We start from the raw sequence: 21,003 nt of genomic DNA on the forward strand, positions 1-21,003 counted from the left end.
ATTCTTCAAACTGCCATAGATGCTTTCCTTGAGTGGTGTGATACGTGGCGACTCAAACTTAACGCCAATAAAACTCAAGCCATTATCTTTCTACCACCAGGCAAACGCAGTCGGGTCCATCGCAATCCATTCAACCTTAATATTGAGATTGCAGGTACACCACTTGCTGCTAGTCCCACAGTCAAGTACCTGGGCATCATCTTTGATTCACATCTGAAATGGTCTGCGCATCTGAAAAGTCTTGCTCTAAAAGCGACCAACCGACTGAACTTACTTCGACGCCTAACTGGGACTACTTGGGGACTGAAACCTAAAATCCTACTTAACACCTACAAGGCATTTTTACGTCCCGTTTTGACTTATGGCTTTACAGCCTGGCTTTCCGCACCCGAGGCATACTACCGCCGACTCCAAATTCTTGAGCGCCACGCCCTACGCCTTGCCTTCCGAATTAAATTACCCAGCCCTACCCGGGACTTATATGATAGAACACCTTTTCCACACGTTCTCTATCACCTAGAAGACCTCAGACTCAGGTACATTACGAAGCGATTCCAGACTCACCATCCATTGCTCTTTGATGCTATGCATCACGAAGCCACCCTCCGCAAACCTTCAACAATTCTCCGGCATTCTCCACTCTCTTTGCTGTTTACTCTGTTCCACTATGTTCTCCCACCAAATAGTCCCGACTTTCAACTTCTTGAAGACTTCCTCATTGCGCTCCCCCCACACTTCAACTCTCCATCTCATGTTGCACAGTGACTTTCCCGCACTAACAGGGCTCCCCTCGTCTCCATTGCGTCCAGAGCAGCCCCTGGACAGAAGATAACATTCATTCGTCTCACTAACCCTCTTCTCTGTATTGTGTTGTGATGTCAAGTGCACCTCATAGTTTCATTTTCATTTTTCACCGATGCTCTGCTCTCTCCAGTGTCATGTTGAATTGCTCGCTAGTGTACATTTCCCTTTTCCAGACCTAATGATTATGGTTAAAGGCCATAATGTGCTCAAATGCTACCGAAGTTCAGATGTAATAAAGTTAATAAAATCTCCTTTGCCTGACGACAATGGTCCAACACCTAAAGTTCCTGTCAACTCCGCATCCCAAATAAAGGGCGTAACCCTTTGGGTGGGTGCTAGCTGCGGCTAGCAATAAAAATAAAAAAAATTAAGTAGCTGCCTCAAGTGAGAGCCACAGTGGGCCTCCCCTAGCACCTCATTTCATTGCATTTCCTCTCATCTTCATTGTCAGAGTCGTCTAACATCTCAAGGGATGGCCTCAGGTGGCCATCCGGGACTACCACCGCAAGCTCCGGGTCCGTCTCTAGAACCTACCTCGGTGGGCAAGGGAGCCGACCGCAAGCAGAAAGCATCATCTCAAGGCAAGGATACCGGTAGATCCCGCTCTCGCACTCCCGACAAAACTAACAGCACTTCTCATCAGCCGCCATTTAAACGCCATCACACTGTTAGTGACTCCGAACAGTCTATTAGTTCAATGAATCTAGACGATGACAAAGAATTCCCATCTCTTCAGGATACCTCCAAACCATGTCTCTATTCATTTTTACTGACCAATTTTGACACCAAGTTTGACAATACAAAACTAGCCTTCCAACAACTGGTAAAATATCTGCCACGCGCTTCTGTAGCACAGATAGTTCGCACTCGTAACGGAATAATTTTCAAATCTTACGATTCTACTTTTTTAACTAATGTGAGAAATAAGTGCAGCTTTGAAATCTTTGGTAAGCACGCCAGTATGAAGCGCCTGGAATCCAAGACATTTCGACAAGCACCGCCACCACGTAAAACCCCGGCTCTCTCAGTTGTCATTAGAGGGGTTGACCCTTCTCTAACCGACGACGAGGTCATGGAAGAACTTACTCTTGAGGGACACTCCATTCTAAAATGCATTCGTATTAAAAACGATCAAGGAGCTACCTACATGGTACGAATATTAACCAACTCTCAAACTACTATTGATGACCTTCTCACTCATGGTGCCCTCATCTATAAAAAGAAACATCGAGTAGAACCATCGAAATCGCCACCACCTTTACCATTGAGGTGTGAGCGCTGCCAAGCATACAATTCACATCCAACATCGAAATGCACCCAGCCAAGCAAGTGTGGGTACTGCAGCGGAAACCACGAAACAAAAGCTTGCACTAACCTGACGAAGCCACCTCAATGCTCTACGTGCCCGGAACAACACCCAACATATAGCTATCGCTGCAAAGCACGGCCAACGGCTGAACCTTTAAATCCGGAGCTCACTGTTCCGTTGCGACCCGTCCTACCAGAAGTTCAACAACATGTAGCACCACAACCTCTTGATGAAGGAATTTCCGTACAGCAACTCCTTTCATTCTTTACCATCGCTTTGCAGAACATTCACCCGTTTCTACGTCAGCATATCCTCCAGGTGGTCAATCATGCAGCCCGCATAATATATAAATATTCTTTTCAAGCTACTTACTCTGGCCCTCATGTTTATTTTCACGCCACCCCTCTTGAGGAATTACATGTCTCCTCCGCCACTTCCAACACTACTGCTGCACCTTAATCATGGGTATTTCTTTACTGTTTCTTAATATTCGATCACTTGCTTCCCAGTACACTCTCTTCGAACAGCTACTTCTCGAAGAAACTATTCAGGCCTTCCTTCTGAACGAAACTCTTCTTACTCCATCTATGACGTTCAGGATACCTCGATACACCCTACTCCGTTCTGATTCTACCATCGCAGCACGCCGAGCAAATGGGGGAGTGGCCATTGGCTTCCATCCTTCGATTAGTCACCGTCAATATCATCCTGCATTGACTAATGTTCCAGAGTATCTCATTACGACGTTGTACTTCCACTCCCTTTACGTTACCGTAGCTACCATATATGTACGCCCTGGACACCCCATCCCACGCTCATTCTTTCTTTACATCTCCAATAACTTTAAATATTATATCATAATGGCCGACATCAATATTCACAGCCGTCCAGATAATCAGAAGCAAAGCTTCCTTGACTTCATTACTACTCATACCACCGGCCATGTTTTTGATATACCTAAAGCAACCAGACCCATCACGAATACCACACCTGACGTAGTTATTTCTTCTGGCAATCTCTTCCAGCGTTGCACTCTTGAAGTGCGCGATTCCATAGGTAGTGATCACCTTCCTATCAAACTTCATATCGATCAACCGCAGGCTCCTACTCTTCGTTTGCTCCCTGAACCTCGTCGTGTTATACGATTTGATCAAACCAAGTGGGATGACTATCGCACAACTATTGCTGAAGATTTGGTTACCATCGAGCCTCCTGCTACCGAAGATGATCTCTACGCACGGGTCTCTGAAATCACTCATTCCATTCATCACGCTTCTGACCTTCATATACCCACAACTGAAATAACCAGGTACCAACCACGTTTACCGCCAAACTACCTACCTCTCATACATCGTTCTCGCGAATTCTTTCGCGAATATCAGCGCACTGGTAACCTAGAAGCTCTTCGTCATCATCGCCAACTTCAGCGCACTGTGCGTAACTACGTCAAGGCACATAAACTTCGCAACTGGGTGAAGACGTGTAACAACTTAGCTGAAACTTCACACCCTACTAAGTATTGGAAGCGATTTCATATGTTGACTGGGAAGCTTACTCGCACACCATATCCGCTGTTAGTAAATAACCAACCATTACACACAGACGAAGAGAAAGCGAACGCCTTTGCAGACCACCTGCAGACTACCTTCACCCCATTCCCATCTGATTTTGTTCAAAGACATCCTACTGATCGCTTGAACTTATCATCTCCATATCTACAACCCAGTGCAGCACACATTCTTCCAGACCACAATCCTCTCACTGCTCCAATTTCTACATCTGATATCGCCACCGTCGTAAACCGCAAGCGCAACACAGCTCCTGGTATCGACCACATAACTTATCGTCATATCAAAGAGGCTCCTTATTGTCTTCTTCTGCTCCTTTCATATATATATTCTTTTATTCTCCGGACTGGCTACATCCCCTGTGACTGGAAGACTTCTTCCACTCTCATGTTTCTTAAGCCCAACGAACCTCCAGATTCTGTTGCTTCTTACCGTCCAATACAATTAACCTCCGTATTTAGCAAAATTCTTGAGCGCATCATTGTCATCAGACTACATCACCATCTTTCTCAATATAATCTCTTGCCTGTACACCAAGCTGGTTTCAGACCAAATTTCAGCATCAATGATCAATTGCTCAGACTTCTCAACCTAATCACAAATCATTATAACACTGCTCGGCCTTCATGCCTCATTCTTTTTTACCTAGAGAAGGCTTTTGATAAAGTGTGGCATTTAGCCCTCATGTTCAAACTTCACCGTTTTAGGCTTCCACTCTGCTACCTTCGCTTCATTTTCCATTTTCTTTCTAACCGCCTATCTTATGTTACCATCAATAGTTCCTCATCACATCCGATCTTTAAACATTCTGGTGTACCTCAAGGCTCCGCTCTCTCGCCTCTTCTATACCTTCTGTTTGTAGCTGATATGCCAACCCTTCCTCCCAATGTTCGTACTTTTCAATATGCAGATGATACTGCCTTTCTTTGCACGGCCAGAACTATTCAACAAATCAATTCTGCTCTCCGCCTAGCAATAGATTCTTTCCTCCGATGGTGTACTCAGTGGCGCCTTCATATTAACTCGACTAAGACCCAAGCTATCGTTTTCATACCACCTCGAAAACGTTCTCGGGTTCAGAAAAACCCCGATCTACTTAATCTAGAGGTTCACGGCACACGAATATCACCTACTAAAGAGGTTACCTATCTTGGTATCATAATCGATCATCACTTAACTTGGCGGCCGCATCTTCACGCAATCATTCGTAAAGCGTATGCTCGGCTCAATTTACTAAAACGTCTAGTTGGTACCACATGGGGATTGCAACCCACTACAATCCTTAATACGTATAAGGTATTCTTACGTCCAGTTCTAACTTATGGTCATCCCGCTTGGGTTGCTGCACTACATTTTTTCTATCAGAAATTACAAGTTCTTGAAAGGCACGCATTTCGTCTGGCTTATAGGATCAAGCTTCCCAGTCCGACACAGGAGCTTTACGACCGTATCTCTTTTCCTACCATTCTCCGTCATTTTGAACAGTTGCGACTAAAGTTCATCACAAACCGGTTTCAGCAACGTCATCCATTACTTCTAGATACTATGGATGCCGATCGCCACTATGATTTAGGATATCAATTTTCTACTTGCCCTCTATCCCTACTCTTCTCTTTATATCTCAAAACCATTCCACCAGACCATCCAGATCATTTTGTCGCTTCAGCTTATTCTTCTGATCACCTTCCATTTCATATATCACCTACATATGCTGCACCGTAACCTATTGTGCTAACAGGGCTCCACTTGTCTACATTACTGTCCAGAGCAGCCCCTGGACAAGAAGATAATCTGCATTCGTCTCACTAACATATCCTTGTGTTGTCCTGTCATATGCACTTCATTGTCATTTTTTTCCCTGTCCTCATGATTATGAACAAAGTTCATAATGTCCAATGAAATTGAATAAAATGCAATAAAAGCAGTAAACTGAAATTATGATCTAAATAAAATAAATGATTCTTTCCGCTTACTCTTACTTCCCATAGACCACCTCCAATATCCTTCCTTCCCCAGTCTCTGCACTCCTCACCCCGGATAGAGGGCGTAACCCTCGCAAGGGAGCTAGCCTTCGGCTAGCACTAAAAAAAAAAATTAAGTAGTATAACCTTTATACACCGTTGTGAATAGTGTTTTATTTTTTTGAGAAGCAAATTGTGGGTGATTTATACCCTTGCTTCATCATTCAAATTAAGATTGATTGTGTGTGCATTAGGATGTTCAGGTTTAAAATAAACTTTACATTGTTCGCATTAAATATGTCCAAGTTTGCCTCATGAAATGCAGAAGAATCATGTATGGTTGAGTATCATCCTGGTAGTAAGTATAGTTTTGCTCGTAGCTGGTGATGATGGGCAAATCGATTCATTTCCGAGAATCGATACATTTACTCTTATTCACTAAAATGATTCGATCATTTAATTCGTTGATATGAATTGGTCGTTAGCGCATTCCTTTCGCGCAAGTGAATTGGTTGGGAATGATTCACTCTTTGAATCAGTTATGTTTCTGCTCATCTTTTTTGCGCACATGAGTTATTCCAGTGTGCGAATCTATATTGGGGGGGGGGGTAGAATTAGGCCAAAGTCCATTGTCTGAAGGTTCAAATTTCAAAATGAGACAATAAATGCCTTACCCCTCATATATATATATATATATATATATATATATATATATATATATATATATATATATATATATATATATATATGTGTGTGTGTGTGTGTGTGTGTGTGTGTGTGACATCCGTAATAAATAAGAGATATATTAATTTAATAAATCTACCGACAATAACTATGCACATATATATTGTCTGACATACACACACCCCACTAAACCTTTCTGAACGTGTTTTAATGTTGTACTCACTCTTGTCCCCGTAGCTCTCTAAGGTTTATTTAGTTAATAATTCGGATCGAGCGATAGCCATGATCAGAAGCATATGTTAATTTTTCCACTCATATTGAAAGCTTCCACTTTGCATTAATACATACAGGTTGCGAAAAGAAACCTACTTCAGTCTTGTGAAAACCACTAAAATTATCATTTAAACCGGACATTTTTTTTAAAGAAAATCTAGATATTAGCCTATCAAATAAGAAATGGATTGTTGCTCGTCCCGATTTCTCACATCAAGGTCAAATCGAAGGCCAAATATTTAAAATATCTCAATTCAAATTTCGAGCTTGTGCTTCTACTTCCCGCTAAAGCTGTGCTCATCACGACTTTTTTTTCTCCAAATATCGATTCCGTGATGGGCACGGAAAGTCAACACTTAAAAATTTCTTTACTGTTAGGTTGAAGATGAGTTGATTCACTATGGGCTACGTTATTCAAATAAAGTAAAACATTACACTGAAGTTTTTCAGACAACATTAATTGCGTGGACAGCAAACTGTACAGCGAAAAGATGAAAAAATGAAGGGTTAACTTTTAAAAAACCCGCTCCAGTTGAAATGCTTATACAGACACGGAAAATGGCAGACATGGAAATAACAAATGCTGAAACAAATCTTGAATTATCCGCTTATTCACCTAAAAATCACCTTCACTAACACGTCTGCTCCCTAGGAGCGTATCCCCCAGCGTGTACGTTAACATATACTTACGAGAGAATACCTATATCTCAGATTTTGAGTACAGTTTCAAAAGTTGATTTCCGTAAACTGTAAAAGCAGTGATTACTATGCTAATTATCACAAATTAAATGCAACTTTTGAGTTGCATACACACAACCTACTAGGGAAGGAAGACCATGTGCTAACAAAGAGTACACTGGAAAATGAAATAATATGTTATAACAAAAATTAAAATAAGATGATAATCGATACAAATATAGAGGATGAATATGACATATCCGAACTTCGCCAAGTATGGTAGAAGAAGCTATTTGTTTACTTCTTCTTGGCCAACCGCTAAGAACATTTATAAATCTATATGTGGTTTTGTTGTACGCAATTAGTACATTCAAATTCACAAACGATGACGAACTGAAGGATACGAAGGTACAGTTGCAAGTAACAACCGTAGTCATAATAATATAGTTCTACTAAACAACGTTGAAAATAGTGGGTAATTAGGTGGTAAGTAGAAATGGCCAAAATTGAACAGTTTACATCGATCATTTCGAAATACAGCTAGAAGATTAAATTTACAAGAAATAACAAAAATCAGTGAAATTTGGAGTTATACTAAGCATAGTTTGAGGGGGAAAGCGAGCATCCCCGGTGGGGATACTTCAGCTGACTTCTTTGGGGGGGACAAAATGTGATTGAGGGGGGAAATCCCCCTCATCCCCCCCAGTAATTAGCACCCTGAGTTATTCGATCATATGAATTGAGTGGTAATTATTCGATCATACGGCTCGCTTGAGCTACTGCACTTCATTTCTTCCCAATTTAATATATTCCCTGTGAGGAAATGCAATATCGTGTATCATCTTTGCCACATAACACGGCCAGCGTTGCATTGGGGTGAGTGGAGTGGCTCGAGAACTCGAAAGCTTTAGTGCTATATTGAAGTTTCAATAATATGCTGTTTCTTTATTCCGATTGTTGTTATTTATGCATCTTGTTTTCATATTAGCGCTTAGGCAAAGACCACAACTTTTGCAACCTCCACGTTTATTTCTGCCAACTTCACTTTACGAGGAAATACTTTATTGAAATATAGGCCTACTCCATAAGAAGAGTGTTTGTTTCAGAAATAATATTCCGAAAAGGCACACTAAGCATTCCGGGGGAGGCACTGCTCATACTATTCTATTTAATATTATATTATAAATGTACTATTTTGGTCCGCTCTAAGGGACACTCTCAGAGCTCCGGGGGGATGGCAGCGCCTCCTAAAAAGCAGGCCTAGAAGAAACACTGCATAAGAATTAATATGGAGAAAAATATAGATCTCTAAGTGCAATGTATAGGCGACACTCATGCTTTTGGTTTTAAATACAGAAAGCATTTGACAAGGGGTCTATACTTCTATATCTCTTCTGGTGAGTATTATTATCCCAGGTCATATAAATTTTTAAAGTACACATCATATTAATGGATTTCTTCTGTTGTTATGTCTTACAGTTATGCCCTATAGGGTAAAGAAGAGGCGGATGAATAATTAGAGTAAATTGTTTCTTGCAATCCATTCAATTATATCCTGGGAGTCACCGTGACTCACTGGTAAAGCTCTTGTCTCTGGTGCGTGCAGTCCCTGGTTTGATCCACTCCTAGTCCTTGTGTTTTGTTGGGGGTACTCCTGTTTCCTCCCACACTCTCATTCCACCGATTCTTTCATCGCCATTTACTTGCTTTAATCATTCATTTTCCTTAGATTAATGGACATAAACGCTGATCGTTAAATTGCAAGGTTTATATTTTATCCTATTACATTCTAAAATGTGTTCTATTTTATTCTTGACTGACAACAATTGTTAATGATCTTTTTGAATTCGTTTGAGCTAGAGAAGGAAGAGAGTTGAGATGTCAACTTATATTTAATATTATTGTGATCATTTTAAAAGATTTACCTCGGGAAGACTTTGAGTAAACGAGAAATGAAATGAAATCTTAAAGTTTTACGTTCCATGGTTACCATCGTGTAGACTAAAGGAAACGATAATGATGAGAATAAATGAAATGATGAAATGAAGGAAGTGAGCGAAAACGAAAAAACCCAGAGAAAACCCACAAATGTGGTGTTTTTCCACCATAAATACCATTTGGCGCAAATAGGAGAAAACCATGGACCCCTTCCTCCAGAAGTGAACGATTTACCACTGAGCCATCACTATCTCAATAAGCAAGAGATGAACATATACGAGTTGCGAAAATACTAGTAACCCCAATTGAACCCAATTTGAGAAGTGCACCAGGGGAAACTTCTTAGTCCCGAGGATTTTCTCTCCGGCCAAATCTAAAATCATCATTGTTCGTCTATTAAATTTGAGTTGATTTTGAGTTTATCAATCTTTTTAGCAGCAAGGCTATATGAAACGTGGACTTACTGATTAACATGGAATCGGAACCACATGAGCTCCTGCCAAGAATAGATCCCGGGTCTCCAACATAGCTTTGTTTACATGGAAGCTGGGAAAACCATTTGTATATCTTCACGTCTATTTCAATAGTAGTACAGCGAAAAGTAGATACCACTAAGCCTTGTTCCATGTGGACAATTGATTTTACTGAAAGATGGAATACACTGTCTTCCCATAAAGAATCTATATTCGTCTTTCTATATATACATTTGTAAAATCCATTACATACATTACAAATATTTCAGAGTGCACTTTTTGTGTGTAAATACTGTACTTAAATGGAATATAATAGATTACATTGAGTTGATTATAAAACATTAAAATTGACCTTTCTGGCTAGTGCAGTTGAAAGTGATAAAAATAATTTTATCCAATTTAAGTACAGTATCTTAATAAAATGGATAAATTCTCATCAAGAGTATGTTAGTATTAACTACGAAATTGTATTACGTCTAATTGTGCAACACTGTCAGTACCTCACAACGAGAAGCAAGCAACAGAAAAGTTTATTTTGAAAGTAATCTCTTTCTAGTAACGTAGCTTTCTTCCTTCGTAGGTAGCAATCCTACCACGCAAGAAGAAAGAAAAAAAACCGCACGCATTTACGAAAGCAGGGACAAGCAGCACGCGTATGCTTTTCTTTCCTTTTTACTTCTCGTGAACTGCAAGCGCATATACAGAAGCAATCCTACCAATTCTCTCACACAAGCTGGCAGTTTGTGATTCTCAAGTCATTTCGATCACGGCAAGCAATTCAGTGAAAAGTACAAATGATTCATTAGAAGAATCGATTAATTTGTGGAAAGAATCATAATTCGTTTGATTCACGACATGATTCGTTCATATGATCGAATCGTTCATGATCAACACAACCCTATTATAGACCAATCTGTGTGCAGAAATGTTTCCTTTCAGAGTTAAAGGCTGCAGAAAACATGATAAAATGAACTTTAAACTAAGCTGGAAAACTGTGGTACCTATAGTAGTCGGGCCAATACTACACTTAGGAACTAATATGTACGCTATCTAAATATCCATCTTTCAGAATCCTGTAGTATTGACGCAACAATTTTCATAGAAGCAGTATAGGTACGGGGATATGATTTAAAGTATTCATTAACTACCTCTATAAATATAATTTTGAAAGTGGTAATACTGAAAATTGGTTATAGAATCTGTCTAGTCTACTTTCAAGTCCTTTTTTAAACATATTCTTACAATATTATGTTGCTGAACCATCAAAGGTTTTAAATGAGTAAGGCAAACAGCATCCCAGATTAATGTATTATATAAATATACTCATTACATGAGCATAATATACAGTACGTAATATTTTTATGCTTACAATGTATGGTAATTGAGCAAATTCATATACAATTTTCTTAATTTTGTGGTGATATGTGTAATGTGAGAAGACTATTTTAGATGCTTATCAATAAATATAAATAAATATTTTACTTTATTTTCACTAATAATTGGCCTACAATTACATTTTTCAGTATTTTAACAATAAAGATATTGCAGTGATATGTTTTCCGGCTGTCCTGTTAAAGTTGGCGAAAACGTTATGTATCCGTTTTTTCAGTATTTAATACTAACTGGTGATTATCAAGAAATTAAATTACTTTTTTCATTTCTGTTTCAGTTTTCTTGAATATATCTGTCCATGTTTTACCAATAGATATAAGTGAGGTGTCATCAGCAAATGATTGTATATTGACCTCCATTTTTAAATTGAACAAATCGTTTATATAAATTAAAAATTATATTGGACCTAATACAGTTCCTTGTGGAACTCCTTATTTTACATATGAATAATTGCTTTGGAAATAACCTATTTGGACTGTCTGTTTTCTATCTTTCAAACAACTGCTAAACCAAAATCCCGATATGCACTTTATTCCACATTTTTCTAGTTTGTTTAAGAGAATTTTGTGTAATATTGTGTCGAATGCTTTAGCTAGGTCTAAGAAAACTGCAATTACTTTTCCAGCTTTATCAGCGTTTTTACAAACAATCTCTGTAACTTGTATATCGCATACTGAGGATTGATATAGGTCTATAGGTATAAGGATCAGCCTTTGAGAACCTTTTACATATTGATTTTATTACAGTAGTCTTGACATCACCAGGAAATACATCTGTTTCTAAGCTTAGGTTAAAGATATATTGGCAACGTTTTAATATATTTGATTTCGAATGTTTGAATACAAATGCTGATAATACATCTATACCAGATGTTGTTTTTGGTGATAATTCATTTATGAAGAGTTCAATTTCCTGTCCAGTAACTGGAATAAAAAATATAGGGTTTACCAGAATAATTTTTCAATTCAAAGTAATCTTTCTTTTATTATTCATCAATAATCAAATATCAACAAATTAATATTTGTTTTTAAGGAACGTAATTAAAAGTGAAATAAATTTTGAATATATTTTCTAGAAACATATTGTTTGTAAAAGATGCATTTAATTATTTTTCTCAAACTAAACATACTTCAAATTTTTGTATTTATTAAACATGAGATAACGGCGTGAATTCGATTTGAACTAGTATAGGGTACATACGAACATCCTTTCCTGATTCTGGGAGCTGCTCAAAGCAAACATCAAGCAACAGTTATAAGACTATTCTAGTAAAGTGCAACTTGATGCTGCAGATTTTACACTGGGGCTTCTCTCCACCTGGCCACTATCCGAATGACTGGTCTTTACCTGTGCACCTACCTTTTGTAAACACTTTTTGTTGGTTATCTTTGTTTGTATTATCATGGCCACAGGTTTTTCTGAATTACCAACAGTTCCCGCGGCCTCTTCCATTTCGGTTGCTTCGTCAGCCACGCGGAAGGCCCGCACAAAACGTTCTAATGATATTGATCCACCCATTCACGACTCTCAAATTGATAATCAAGCTCATGCTATAATGGCCAAACGTCATCATAGTCTCAGTGAATCTTCACACTCATAATCAGACTACCACATGACCATGACTCTATGGCACGCACCACGAAGTCTTAGATACATTGTTTTCTACTCACAAACTATGATCCCAAGTATCAAGATCTGAAAATTCTCTATCTCTGACTCGTCGAATGTGTTCCACGCACTAAAATCACAAAACTCATCAATACTCAGGAAGACATTAACATCAAGACATCAGATCCAGTTTTCGCCAAATCTCTTCTTAATACCTATTCCTTAGAAATGATGCTTTTCGTTTGAAATATTGAAAATAGAAACCTTCAAGAGTTTCACGTAGTCTCACTTTTTAAAAAATGTGTCACTTTAGAAAAGTGGAGTGTTAACTGCCCCCCTTTTGTCCCTCTTATCACCGTATGTAGTTAATAGAAAAAGAAGGGAAGGTTCTAAAATGCTGTCCCGCATATGTACGTGAAGGTGGGTTAGTAGTCAAGTTGACTGCTTTCTTTATTGCAAATCCATGGGAACACAGACGAGATTGGTAGAGCCACGTTGTAGAAAAAGGAAAAGAAAAATTGAGAATATCATATAGAGAGAGAGAGAAAGAGAGAGAGAGAGAGACAGATAGATATGGAACATTTCACAACTGTAGTGGATACGGAAGTGAGTGAAATTTAAAATGCGAGATTTCAAGTTAACAAACTAACAACTAGAAAATAAACATGAAAAACATTTGTGAAAAGAAACTAAAGCGTAACACAAACTTGATAGTGTTTGAAGACGGAGCTCCAACTTCCACATAAACGCTAGTAGGAAATGAAATGGCCACGGTGTTAAAATCTCTTTGTGATCATTCACATCAGTCTAATTGTCAAGTACTGGTGCTGTAAGGCGTCTCCTTAACCACATCGCTTTACCGCATAGCAAAGTCGCATCACAACTTTCATTTCGACCCAGTAAAATTAGAGTTTTAACATGGAAAGCATTCTTAACACTAGAAGCACGGAAAATTTGAACCCCCTAGAAGCACGAAGCAGTCAAATTGACTGCTTTCGGTTTTTGACTAAATTAGAAAAGTACGGTGACACAGGATGACTATTTTATTGACATTCTCAATGAGACTTATCTAGAAGTAAGCCTACAAAGCATATTATGTATTTTATTGCTTTTATTTATGAACATCAAGGGCATTAATATGTAATATTAAAATATTTATTAATATATTTGATATCAGTATTTCTAAAATAATGAAAGAAACGTAAGATTAGTGTCCCTCTTAGGTTTTAAATTTGATTTTAAAATAATATTTGCTATGATATCTTTCGAAAATATAATACCTTCTTAGGAGAAAACCATCACAAAGTCACCTACACTTGGAGCAGATAATTGGCTTTCGGATCTCTGCAGTACACACTTTCCAGAAACATACTTTCGACATTTGTAGCATATGTCATCTGTTTTCTTTTCTTTTTTTACACAATCGTCCTTGACATTTTTTCGCTTGCGGGTGGAAGGGCAGTCACATTACAATCAAATCTTCGGAAAAACGTTAGAGATATTGCCACCTACTGATTTTATTTCCAGTAGCTTCTCTGTACATCTTCCAGGAATCAATACGCACAACTCACTTTGTGTTTCTTCACCATTTGATCAACGATGTCTACACTAAACTTCATCTGATTGTAATACATTATAGTTTCGCTATTTTTTCTTATAGTGTGCTGGAAATTGACACTGACTCACGCATGGAACTAAGCACACAGACACTTTTGTTGCTTTTATATTTGTGGACAACTAATTCATTACCACTCTGATGGAGGTAAGCATCACAGTGATACAGGTCTTTCAGCTAGTTTCCTTGTTGTGAAGAAGTTATTACATTTGTCACATTTATTCCTTTTCCAATAAAAGAATTTATCAAACTAGACACTAGAATTTAACCTAACTGTGTCCCAGCATGACGCTACCAATAATTGCCCACATATGGAAAGCCATTGACGGTAGACTGATTGTACGTCGGCTAGTAACCAGATTTTGATGCCAAATTTATCGGGTTTATTTGGCATATATTGCAGAAATCGAATTCTGACTTTCGTAGGATAATGTTGCTCGTCAAGTTCACGTTGTCAGGTGGTTTGTAACATTTTATGCTGTTCTCAATAAACTCATCCCACAGTTCCGTCTCGAGTTTGTTCCCTTGACGTCATGCAGATCTTGTGCCTTTTCATCAAGTATCAGGTACCGTTTCGTTTCACAGAACCTATCCCTACTCATTATTTTCCTATAAATTGTGGTTCTCTTGATCTTTCCCACAAGAGCCTACTGGGCAATGCTGAAACACCTCCATAAATAATAAGGGCCAAATAAGACTGTAGTTTTGAAGAGTTAAAATTCCATGTTGCTGACTGCAGAAATGGCGCATTTTAGGATATGCCTCATCATAAATTTATCATATAGTAAACGAAAAGCACTACTACATTTTTCCTCAGACATTTGCCACTTGGCAACATTTGTCAGTCCTGGAACTTCGCGAACAAAATTCTGCTTAGATGCCCAGTCAACGTAACCTTGTATCAAATCCAATTTTTTTCTACAATGTTCCATCTTGAGCAATAAAACTGTCACCACTACTGGCGTTGTCATAACCATCGCTGTCTTCCCTTCCTTCATCACTTGAATATTTAATGTTCTCTTCAGGTTCAAAATCACTCCAGTTTCCATACCCTTCACTCGAATCCTCAGACTCATCTTCCAAGAGATTATGTAAAGCTCGAAGTATTTCTTGAGTTCTCATCGTAAAATGTCAATGTACACGGTTCAGCTCAAACAACTTCAAGTGCACACTAACATGTAGATATTGGGCACATGTATCTAAACTAATTTGTTTTTCGACCATAAAACACTGAGAGATATCTCATATTACAAAAAAATGAAGTTATAGTTGGAACTATGTATCGCAATATACCTAATAAAACAATAAGTTATCATAAATTTTTCTCTCTCAAATTACAATGAATAAAGGTGTCAATTTTTCTTTTGTTTTCAAATAATAAATATTTAAAACTGTCATATGTAACATGCAAACAAAAACACTAATTTCCTATACTCTTTATAAGGCAGTCAAAATGACTGCTTCGTGCTTCTAGGTATAACTGACAATAGCGCCCCTGTAAAAAGAAGCATCAATTTATTATTAATGCTATCAACAAGTGGGCACAAAAATATTAAAAGTCAATGAATTTCAGAGCCTTAGCGAAAATATTACAGAAGTGATACGAAATTATGTTTCTTGAAGCAGTCAAAATGACTGCTTCGTGCTTCTAGTGTTAATAAGCTGGAATTTTGTGTGGAACCTTATTTTCGTGTCGTCAGAATATTCTTTAAAGTGCCATTAACTTGAGAAAAGGGTATTTTTGTTTGTTCCGTGGTATAAAAGCGGGAATTCTAGTTGTATGCAATTATCACGAAAATTATCAAGTTTTCGAGAAAAAGTGTTATGAGTTGTAGCTTATAAAATTCTACACAAAAAATATCCTTAGACTTTTCTTTCGTAGAATCAGTTATTTCAAACATATAAACTGATTTTTTCTGAATATACCTAGGTAAAAAGCGTACACCGCACAACATATTCTTATATGTAAAAGTGAATATCTGTTTGCTTAATAGTCCAGTATATAAGTCAAGGCCAGATGCTTGGCATAGTACTAAGTAACTGCATTGAAAAGTCTAGAGTTTGGAAGGGACTGTAAGTTTTTCAAAAGTTTTTGCTTCCGTACGTATTCTAAAGGAAAGGGAGAAGGTTTCAAAGAAAAGAGGATGTTTAAGATTTATGCCAAACAAAGAGTATTTCACGAGGCTCCTCATGTTAGACGGAGGGCACGGAGTTCAAGGGGTAGAGCGTTATCCTCTGGTGCATGGGGTCGCTAGTTCGATTTCCGGCTAAGTAAGTTTGTGCTGGATAAATATCGTGTCCGGGGGTTTTCTCGAGGTACTCCCAGTTCCTCCCATTTTCGCATTCCACCAATTATTCCTTCCTCATTCACTTGCCTTAATCATCGTCTCCCTTAGCCTAAAACGGTATAACGTGGGAAGTTAAACTGAAATATTTGATTTTTCTCAAGTGTTACGAAGATGAAACATGGTTTCTAAACTCATTTTCAAAAACAAGAGACCATGAACATATGTCTTACAATATGAAAAAAAAATACTGTGTCGATAAGAAAACAATAGTATGGGGAAGCGTGAGAAGTGTGTAACGTAATAATGATGGAGAACAACTAATATTAGTGTTGACTCATAGTATTGCTGTATTGGGGGCCGCTGGGATGAATAGTAATAGTTTTGATATTATTTAAATCCAAGTTCAGCCACATCTCTATATAGGCAGGGGTAAAAGTGGGTAACAAGTAGGACGCCGTCCTCCCACATCCAAAAATATGTACGGCGTCTTCCAATTCCAAAAAATTACAATAGACAAAGATAGGCGTGACGTTATACCGCCAACTACCGTCCCCTACCTTTTCAGATCCACTTTTAACCCTTTATGGAGGGGTGGCAAGTGGTAAAACAATCGAAAATGGACGAAATTATTGCTGAAACCTTAGTTAACGGAATTTTTAAACATATTGGTGATAGGCTCGATTATATTTGTGCGGACGTTATGCAAATAACTTATGTATCAGGTGGCCCGGGAATTAATACGGGCTCATCGTGATTTATTGTACTCAGTTTTTTAATTTTAATTACTGTCGATTTTTTCTGTGAGAAATCGCTTTTTGTGCTACTATTATATTAGTTTGTTTTTAAATTTATAAAAAATATATTTGAAATATTTTCGCTTACAACGATAATGTATATTTTGTATGTTCTTCTAAGTATCGTTTCTATTTACGGACAAAAGTGCTATTTAAATGGCACAAGCTATTAAGAAGAAGAAGAAAGTATATAGAGATATAATTTAAATATTTTGTATTATATCGAGATTTTTTTTTGTTTTCGTTGCTATGACACCTTTTTTATCTGGTTGATATGGCAATGTAGAAATATGTAGAACAAAATACCATATTGTTAGAATTTGATGTGTATTATTTCAATTTGACAAATTTGATATATATAGTACAAAATATATATTCTGAATTGTATACTTGAGGTGTGAATCCATCATAAACTTACGTAGTATATAAATAATCAATATATATTTGGAATCAGGGATTGTATTGGAAGAAATAAATTTCATATTTATATGGCGCCAAAACCGTGGAACCTTCGGATTTGTCAGAACTTTTAGTGAACTATCTCAATATCACGAATTCCATTTTACTACGTAATAAAAGAAAAAAATATATAGATGAACTATAAGTGAATACCACTACAGGAGTTGAAGATGTCATTATTCCAGCAACTGAAACTTCAACGGACGTGATTGATCTTTTACGACAGCTAGGACAGCAGATGAATTTCATGACACAACAGATGGATTCCAGATTGGAGCAAGTGACACTACAAATAGAACAGCAGATGGATTCCAAATTGGCTATCAGATTGGAACAAGTATCACAAAATTTGGATTCGAGACTAGAACAAGTAATCTAACAAATAGGACAACAGATGGATTCTAAATTGGAGCAAGTAACGCAGCAGATAAATACCAATCTAGAAATAACCGATAATAGGATAGTGCAAATTATCCATAGCTTTGCAGTGCTGAGAAGTACCGTTGATGCAGTAGAAACGCAGGTCAACGAACATGCAAATCAAATTCGGAGACTGCAAGAAGAGGTGCAGGCCATCAAAGAGAAAATCAGTACTGCAAAGTGTAATTCTGTTCCAGCCCTTAACGTAGTGTATGAGGAACATAGGAGAAATGAATCAATACCCTGTGAAGAAGATAGCAACCCATCAGAAGGTTATTCTGAAAGGGAGGACACCATCTCTAATATCGAGGACGAAGACATAAGACTACGTTAAAGGAACCATACACACGTAAAATCTAAACATCTAAGGTATTTTAGTGCTAAATGCAATCGCGTGAAATTTAGTGAAATCAGATCCTTAACTAAATTCAGTGGTAGAACGGTTTACATCCCAGCGAGTATTTTTTTTAGAAAAATTTGAAGAAGAATGTGAACTAATTGGTATAGATAAAGGTAATTTCCTCAAAATATTGCCACATATATTGTTACCACCTTGTGCGGTATGGTATAAATCGATCAGAGGTAGTTGCGCAATTATTCAGATTTTAAAAGTATGCTGTTAGCAAATTTTAAAAACCATTTTATATTAGCAGACAGGGATGCTCAAATTAGAGACCGAAGTTTTGATCCTAAAGTAGACAATAGTCTTACAGATTTTGTAATTTCAGCATATAATGACTTGAAGCAGATCAATCCACATCAGAAATAATCACGCATTATTGCATCAATAAAAATATTATTACCGTTTAGGCTACAGCAAGTATTGATCTCTTCGCAGTGTATTAATTTCAATCTCTTAATAATGATAGTTCAAAATTATGAGAGTCAGTCTAGATTGCAAGGTAATACTAACAGAAACCAAGCTGATCATATTTCTGTACGAAATATGAATGTTAGAGAAGATTGTAGTCGTAATACGAGAGGTAATGTTGAATTTTCTCATAATGGCAATGCGATCGAGCCTAGTATAGAAGAAACAGAAGTAATAATCGTACCGCTTTTAGGAATAATGTAAACTATCGCTCTAATTTTACGCGTAATTCCAGATTTCACAGTAATTACATAGGTGGCAGAAATTTTCAAAATAGAAATCAAGGAACTGGTGAAGTAAATAGCATACAGGACTGTACTCAAGATTGTGCTATTCAATGCAACTTAACCGAATCTTTTGGTAGTCACTTAAGCTAAATTTATGGCGTCCGTCAAAACAAATCCAATTAGTTTATGTTTTGTTTCACTTCGAATATTGTTATTATTTCATTTGTAATTCGTAGTTCGTTTGAATTCTGTACAGTTATATTAACGATTGCAAGGAACGCATGAGAATTAAGCATGATTTCCAATCTATTAACAAACCTATTTTAAATCTATTTAGGTTATGATTTCGTCGTAATTTTTACTTTGTTCACATTCTATGAAATCATATCTATGCATTAATACAAATGTTGTCTATCACTTATGCTATCTGTGGCCAAATAAATGAAATAGGTAATGTTGTATTTTAACATGCACCAAATTTATTGTTATCAAACATAAATGGTATTGAAATAAAGAATCTATTTAGGACCTAAAAATAATCACTCCACTTATCATATTTTGAATATGTCTTTCTTATCGATAATCTTATAGAATTAAAATAAAATAGAGTATTGGATAAATATGAGAATGATATTGAGATAAGATGAAAGTATATTATTTCATGAATTGTAACTTTTATGTATATAAACGCTAGTAAGAAAATAAGGTAACTATGTATGTGAAATGTTTAACGGTCCAGGATTCTTTCTTTAATTGTAATCAATTTAAAGAAGTCCTGTAGTTCGGGAGCCATTATACAACGATAGTGTATATTTTGTATGTACTTCTAAGCATCGTTTCTATTTACGAGCAAAAGTGCCATTTAAAGGGACAAGCTATTAGGAAGAAGAAGAAAAAAGTATATAAAGATATAATTTAAATATTTTTATTATATCAAGATTTTTCTTGTTTTTGTTGCTATGACTTGTTTATCTGGTTGATATGGTGAGGTAGAAATATATAGAACCAAGAAACATATTGTTAGAATTGGATGTATATTATTTCAATGTGACAAATTCGATAAATATAGTACGAAATATATATTGTAAAGTGTGCACTCGAGATGTGATTTCATCATAATCTTACGTAGTATACATATAACCAATATATATTTGGAATCAGGGATTATAACGGAAGAAATAACGTTACACACTTATTAGAGCGCCATCTAACACAAATTGAAAAAGATGTTTCAAATAAAATTTATTTTTCCTCGTAGGATCCGAAACTGCAATAAAAATGGGCATCACTATCTGAGTTTTCAAAGTTGTATTCATTCCATCCCAAAGGCAGCGGAAGCAGCTAATTTCATCACAGGTGAACTTTCCTCCTCCAAAATATTAATTTTTTATTTCGAATCTTTTTTCTTTTGATGTTTATTTTTTCAATATTTTAGTGTCACAGTTAGTAAATTGGTACCCTATTTTGTGTTTTGACAAAAGCCAATCCGTATCCTAGACACTGGCGCAAATCCCCTCGATTGAGGGCGACATGTCCCCTCCAATCTTGAAACTGAGTGGGACTGTCCTCCCCAATAATCCGATTTGATATGTTTTTTTTCTATGTTGAAACATACCGATTATAAATATACATGTATGCAGA

At 37.0% G+C, this 21,003-nt stretch overlaps 1 protein-coding gene across 1 annotated transcript; it reads left to right on the top strand.

The window, feature by feature from the left end:
- Positions 1-2,574: 2,574 nt before the first annotated feature.
- LOC145669785 (uncharacterized) lies at positions 2,575-18,223 on the top strand. The gene is made up of 2 exons (XM_081738127.1): positions 2,575-3,937; positions 18,030-18,223. The coding sequence occupies exons 1-2, from the start codon at positions 2,575-2,577 to the stop codon at positions 18,221-18,223; spliced, it is 1,557 nt and encodes a 518-aa protein (XP_081594253.1).
- Positions 18,224-21,003: the final 2,780 nt, after the last annotated feature.

This window comes from Thermobia domestica, chromosome 14 (assembly GCF_964235325.1).
Source record: "Thermobia domestica chromosome 14, izTheDome1.hap1.1, whole genome shotgun sequence".
Lineage (NCBI taxonomy): Eukaryota > Metazoa > Arthropoda > Insecta > Zygentoma > Lepismatidae > Thermobia > Thermobia domestica.

Bases quoted from the DNA above. Each gene is read 5' to 3' on its own strand.
- LOC145669785 (XM_081738127.1), top strand. From the start codon at position 2,575: ATGGGTATTTCTTTACTGTTTCTTAATATTCGATCACTTGCTTCCCAG. The intron at 3,938-18,029 runs GTATCGACCACA...TCATTATTCCAG, and splicing joins CAAGCGCAACACAGCTCCTG to CAACTGAAACTTCAACGGAC.